At 34.2% G+C, this 7,088-nt stretch overlaps 1 protein-coding gene across 2 annotated transcripts; it reads right to left on the bottom strand.

Moving 5' to 3' along the window:
• Positions 1–304: 304 nt before the first annotated feature.
• LOC130804471 (calcium-dependent protein kinase 20-like) lies at positions 305–6,693 on the bottom strand. 2 transcript variants are annotated; one of them, XM_057668913.1, is made up of 7 exons: positions 5,768–6,691; positions 3,711–3,854; positions 3,448–3,600; positions 3,002–3,117; positions 2,169–2,336; positions 895–1,119; positions 308–814 (listed from the first exon to the last, which is right to left on the bottom strand). In XM_057668913.1, exons 1-7 carry the CDS (start codon positions 6,546–6,548, stop codon positions 725–727), a joined length of 1,677 nt encoding a protein of 558 aa, XP_057524896.1. In that variant the 5' UTR covers positions 6,549–6,691; the 3' UTR covers positions 308–724. The 2 variants fall into 2 exon arrangements, with proteins under 2 accessions (XP_057524895.1, XP_057524896.1); XM_057668912.1 differs by having other exon boundaries at positions 305–1,119; positions 5,768–6,693.
• Positions 6,694–7,088: the final 395 nt, after the last annotated feature.

The raw sequence follows: 7,088 nt of genomic DNA on the forward strand, positions 1-7,088 counted from the left end.
TAAAGCCAAGTTGCTAAGCAAGCAATCAACTATTGCAAAGCAGATGCAAAAGAAGTGAGGAATTCTTGGTGCTTAAAGTATATTGATATTGATAATAATTGAAAACAATACATCAAATAGGCTAGAGAACTTTTGATAAATTGTAGGAGAAACGAATTCTTAATTAGGGTTTAGTCATTACATTCTAAAACCCCAATGATGTTAAGTTGGTTTTACTTAGGGTAAGATTTGAAAAGGTCTAATGCACATAACATTAACTCTCGGTAGCAACTTCACATAATAAGAAGTAAACATAATTTAATGAGCGTTTTACTTTATTTCATTATAATTCAAAATCAATAACTATAAATCTTTATCCTCATCGAAATAATATACATAGTCCTTTGAAATTTGAAACAATTGAATACGTTTTTTTGTTTACTCAAGTGAGTATTTGTAGTCTTGTTCTTAAGTATTGGATATGCTTCACAAGTCTTATTTAATAGTGCTCTTTGCAAGTCTTTTGACTTTCTTTTTGATCATTCTCGTAGGTTCAACATTTCACCTTTGTATAATCATATCAACTTTCGAACATAACGAAGAATCAAACTAATTACAGTTAAGGCCTTGGAAGAAGATTTGAACTACTCCTTACTCATCCTTCTTCCTCTCTAATCTCTACAAACATTTAGGACTGAATTTTACAAGTTGTCTTAAGAAAACTAATAAGCCATCTACTAGGAAACTAGCCAGTTTTCAAACTGGAGAATCCCTTTACACCAAAGCCAGTATCTTGCATCATGGCCACAAATTCACTGTAGTCAATGCGTCCATCCTGCCATACACACACAAGTGCAATGTGAAGTAACATTTATGTAATATTACACAATGGAGAAGATAGGTGAATCCATTTACATTATCCTGATCAACTTCCCGAATAATTTCATCCAAATGCACATCTCCCAAACCAAACTGTTCACAAGCCTGCTGGAGCTCGTCTGGAGTGATATACCCACTTCCATCTTTATCAAAATATGAAAATGCGGCAAAAAGATGATCCTCCTTTTGAATTTTGTTTAGATGGAGCATTGCAGCTAAAAACTCGCCATAATCTATCGTACCACTGTTGTCAACATCAGCCTACAATAATGAAACAACCATCATCATCATCATCATTGAGTAATATATGTTTCACCATGTCAAGTTTCTTAGGACTCATTTCAGCCTAGATTTTCAATTTTATTTTATTTTCATCATCATTGAGTCATATATGTTTCATCATTGAGTCATAATCTATCGTAATTTCCTGCTCAGTGGTGTTTATGTGTCTTAAGGTTGGATCACTAACAAATGCTATAGTCGAGGGGGTACGATTATGTGTCTTATAGACTTTTAATGTCAATTGAAGGTTGAGATTATAATACCAATAATCTAAATAGAAATGCTCTTTACTATTTGTATAGATATTTGAAAGAAACTATCGTTCTGTGCTTGCATTATTAGAATTTTTCTGCTAAGCTTGAAGGATTTTTTGGTACACAACATGGGTCTTAGGTAATGATGAGATTATTTCGAGTTGGCAGAGCAAGAGGTAGAAAGGTCGATTGATTCCTATAGACTACGTGGGGTCTAGAAAAGGGTTGTCAAGGATTTTCTTTCTTGAGTTGTCGAGGGGGACGGGGCTAAGCCCATGAGTTACGGTTATGTGATGAATATTGAATACTGATTTTCGGAATTTCGGTTAAGTGAAACCATAGAAGTCTCGACATGCACAAGCTATAATTCCTATTCTTATAGCATGTGGTAGTGATTGATTAACTCCATAGCTTTTTAGATTGTGTTGTTAAGGCGTACTTGATGGACTAGATGTGTAAGTGTAAAGGTATGACCCCCTTCTATGGGAGACTTGCTTCGAAGTCATCTACTTCTAAGCAACATAGAATACCTTGTGATTCGAATCCTATGAAGTTACACAATTTTCCCAGAACAAATTGACTTGGCTTACGAGATGACACAACTTTCACTTGTAAATTCTGGCGAGGGATGAAAGATCAGGATCTGACGAGGGATGAAAGATAGCAAATCATATTCATAAAGGAGGATGCGTATCAACAAGAATATTGGAGAAGGGATAAATCTGAAGCAAAAATAGCTACATTTGAGTAAAGTCTGAATTTAGAAAAACTTACTGCTTGCATCAACCCCACAATTTCAGAATCATTAAGATTAGCACCAACTTTTTCCAATCCTTTTTTAAGTTCCTCAAGAGTTATATGTCCACTGTTATCAGCGTCTATCATTTTAAACATTTGTTTCAAGCCTGCAATCTCCTCTTCAGAAAGGTTCTCAGCAATTACCTGCAAAGATAAGTTATGAATCAACCGTCGGTCCTAGATAAAAATCAAGATGTTGATAATATAAATAAATAAATAAATAGTTCTTAAACCCTTTAAAAAAACATGCAACCTGCATAGTAATGTTCGAACCCGAGTAAATGCTATCACACAAGAAAGCTCCTACCAACTTAACTACCACACATATTAGTATCTTTAAGTATAGGGTTTTATACATAACTTGAATGTTATTAGTCTAATACATTTTAAAAAAAGATTATAATTGATAGATGTTAGAATAAAAATTTATAATTAGTTAACTCATGATTTTAAATCACAATTTTCAATTGGGATTTTACGGAACGATGAGCTTAAAATTCGTTATAAAGTGGCCGTTACGTGATGGAACAACCTCATTTTTATTCCATTCCCATGATGCCAACAATGCCCTATGATGCCAACAATGCCTTATCTTAGGCGTGACTACAAGTAAAATTCTGGAGTATATCCAGGAGCAACAACTGGCCTTTTGTGCAGGTTTATATCTATTTCTTGCAGTTAGCCCTTCTGCAATCTGCATACTTGCCTTATTACATGCTTATACTCATTACTCAATACAACATTTGCACTTATATAATATCAATTTTAATAAAAAAGAGTTACACTTAATAAAACAGATTATAACCTACCCTTATAGCTATCTTTTTGAGCTTGTTCATGGCAGAAAATTGTTTCAAACGAGAAATAACAGCAGAATCAAGAGGCTTATCTGGAGCCAAACCATCAACCTGAACCCAAGGATGGCCTGTACACACCAGGCTTAATATATGAGCAACTAACATAATCACTAATTCAGTCGATAAACTCATTCCGTCAAGTATGAGATCTAACTGTAAGATCAAATGTGTCCAAACTGGACCAACAAAAACAACATTCCATTACCCAATGCCGTTAAGTGGCTCTCACCTAAGGTGGGATATGAAAGGGTTTCCGATGTATGCAACCTTACCCTTGTTAGTGATGACAAAGAGACTGTCTCCTATTGACACTTAATAGCAATCATCATATGTAGTTTCACATGGATAAGAAAAAAAGTGACGTGATTTAATGACTCGTTTAGTATCATGAAACTCACAAAGTACTTCATGAGCAGTGAGTCGTTTCTTGGGGTCCCTTACAAGCATTCGTTTCACAAGGTCCTTTGCACCATTGGATATACTAGGCCATGGTTCAGATGCAAAATCAAGATCGCCTTTCAAAACCTGCTCAAATATCCCTTGTTCCGTTTCTGAATCAAATAAATAACACAAAGTAATTCATCTACTGAGCTAGCTAACTGCATAGATTTGCAGGTAGAAAAAACAAAGAACAGGTAAGTCGGTTGAGCTGAATACCTACCATCCCAGAAAGGAGGCACACCACTTAACAATATATAGATGATCACACCAGCACTCCAGACGTCACATTCTTGACCATAAAATTTTCTTAACACTTCTGGTGCAACATAGTATGGACTTCCAACCACATCCGTAAATGTTTCACCTACATTCATAGCCGTTTGTCACACATAAGTTTCTTTGCGAATTTCCCCTTTTTTACGAGAGCTTTTTGAGAAGTATATTTGTATAAAAGAAAGGGAGAATAGTATATAAAAACCATCTAAGTATAAACCATACATCATGTTTCGATATAGGAAGAGCAACATTGAAAACTCTCACATAGAACAAGGTCTCCTCTACTTAATTTCATTCAAGAGAAGCATCTAGAAAATAAAAAATGCAACAAACAAGTAACGACAGCACCATTTGATTACTCCAATGCATGCCGGCCATAAGTTTGTCCCATCTAAGCGGAGTTTGTGAGGTTAGATCATAGTGTAAAAATGCAATAATGATAGCGATCACGATAACAGAACGTTAATGCGGTAACAAAAGTAAAGCGACTATCACTATGTCTAAATATTGGTGGAAATCATAGGATATCCCTTGATACGACCCAAAACGCAGTTATTTTTTATATCTTTATGACACGGAAATATTGGTTTATTCATTTTGAAAACCTTTACAATGTGGCCGATGTGATGCGATGCGGCCTAGTTTTTACTCTACGCAAGCTTACCAAAACAAAAAAGTTATTTTCAATTGAGCCTTATAGGTTATAGCAGACCTCTTAAATAACTTCATATAATAAAAACATATTTCCTCTGTTCCACCATACTTGCTACATTTGACTTTTTATGCAATCTAATGTGTTATTTTGATTTTCTATATATTGAACCATACACATCTAAAAATTATAAAAAACTTTGTATTATGAAATATGTGATTAGATGATTCAAACAAGTCCCATTTGTGTTCTTGTCTGTTTTTGTAGGACAATTAAGTTAAGAACTTTATCCCCTGATTTGTAATTAATCAAAAATTAAGTGCTAGTAGAAGCCTGTCTTTGCTATCTTGTCACGCTATGCAGTAAGAACGTTTGAGAAGATGGTTGTCCCTGTAAAATGCAAAAGGGGTTAGCAGGGCCCGGAATGTTTTTTCGGGGACCCACTTTGACGCCCAAGTCAGTAACAGTCTGAGATAAATTGCTTAATAGTAATAGGTCTTTTCAGGAGCACTGTGGCTACAAAGTGGATTATCTTTTGTGATTAATATCTGACAAATGTACTTTTTGTGGATTATATATCACAATAATAATTTCTCTCTAAGATTTATGATTGTGCAATTATGATGCTTCTCTGAAATCAATATGGGTCCTGGAAAATCAGCTGTAATAACTCATTCGCAATAAATTACTTAGAGTTCTTTGTTTCTCAACAATCATTGTTAGTTAAAAATTAATTACCTTCTTCATGAGCTCCTTGATGTGTATTTATAGTCTTATCCCCGTACATGTGGAACATTCTTTTACTATATCATCAATCCCCAAAATTCCCTTATATGCCAATGCAGTTGTCTTAGACGTGTCAAGTTTCTCTTTAACTTGGTGATTTTTCCTTTATATTTTTTTATGGTGCTTTTTCCTTCTTTTATTAAGACGTGTCCCACTAGTTCATAATGATCTCTAATAATGGACAAGTGTCTTCCAAATGCACCTGACTTTCCCATGCACTACTAGTACAAGGCATGTTCAATGCCTTTTCAATCCTCCCAGATGAATATTACCTGATCACTAGTTAATCTTAATAATTCCTCCCAGATTAGCACTAATTTAATCTTTCCATACGGTTTTGTATCAGAATTACTTATGATAAATATTTTATACAACTTGACTATATTTTTTCTTACACATTAAATGTAATAAATAAAATAAGCTTCAACAATGAATAATGTTAATAATAATAATAATAATGTAGCGAGCATTTAAGAACGGAGAAGTACTATCATAAAGCAAAAGCATAGAAATTCCAATTTGTGAGTTTGAAGTAGCAATGCATTAACAAAAAAACAGAGTACCTGGTTTAAAAAAAGCAGAGAGACCAAAATCAATAGTCTTCAAAGTAGAGTCTTCATCATGAGAAACAAACAAGAAATTCTCAGGTTTTAAATCTCTATGAAGAACACCTAAAGAATGACAAGCTTCAACGACCCCAACAATCAACCGAGTCAACTCAGCAGCTTTCCTTTCCGTATAATGCCCTCGTTGTATAATCCGATCAAAAAGCTCCCCACCTCCACACAAATCCATTACAACATGAACAGCCACCGCATCCTCATACGCACCTATAATATTAATCACATTGGGGTGACCCGCTAAATGATGCATAATCTGAATCTCTCTACGCACATCTTCTACATCATCGGACGTTGTCAATTTACGTTTGGCTATCGATTTGCAGGCAAATTCCTTCCCCGTACTCTTTTCAATGCACAAAAATGTTGTCCCGAATTGTCCTTGACCTAGTTTTCTTCCTAAAGAGAATGTTTCTTTAAGATTTCCGGTTTTTCTGCCTAAAACTGAATCTACTTGAATACCCATGCTAGATGTTCGTCGTACATGGGTAGGTTGTTTTTGGTCTAATGATGATTTTGGGGAAGAAGGTGGGATGAAGATTTGTTCCGGCGGGGATTTTTGGACGGGATTTTGATCGGTGTTTTTCGGTGAACGAGAACGCCATACGGCGGCGGTAACAGATTCGAGGAAGCCGGTTTTTGTTGTTGTGGACCGTGTTTGATCTTGTCCTGGTCCTGATCCTGATCCTGATCCTTGTCCTGGTCCTGTGCATGAATTCCCCATTTGTAAATTTATTTATTTATTGTTAAAGCTTGATTAATAAATTGTTGGAGTGTGGTAATTTTTTGTTGATTATCATGTTTTCATACGAGTAATTTTTGGGTTTTTAAAAGGAATAAAATGTGATAACAAAAGAAGATTAATGGAAAGAGAAAAGGTGAAAGATTTTAGAAATGAACATGAAAATAAAAATGAAAATTGAGGAATTATGGAAATTATATATATTTTATGAGTTTGTTTATATTTTTATTTTAGATTATCTCTAATATTAAGTATTTAACTTGGGTAATATTCTACCAATTTTTTTAATTCTTTTACATATATTTATTTTTTATTTTATCACTTTTAATCATACTCACAATTTAATCATAAGTACTATTTTTTAACTTTTGTACCGAAATCCATAATTGCATATTCATAGGGAGCGAGGAAGTAATATGAAAATATATTTGGTATTGATAGGGAGTATTAAGTATAATATCAAAAACATAATTGTTTCCTTTAAATTAATGCATATTTGTTGATCATATTTAAATTTCAAAC

The sequence above is a fragment of the Amaranthus tricolor genome, chromosome 17 (assembly GCF_026212465.1).
Source record: "Amaranthus tricolor cultivar Red isolate AtriRed21 chromosome 17, ASM2621246v1, whole genome shotgun sequence".
Classification (NCBI taxonomy): domain Eukaryota; kingdom Viridiplantae; phylum Streptophyta; class Magnoliopsida; order Caryophyllales; family Amaranthaceae; genus Amaranthus; species Amaranthus tricolor.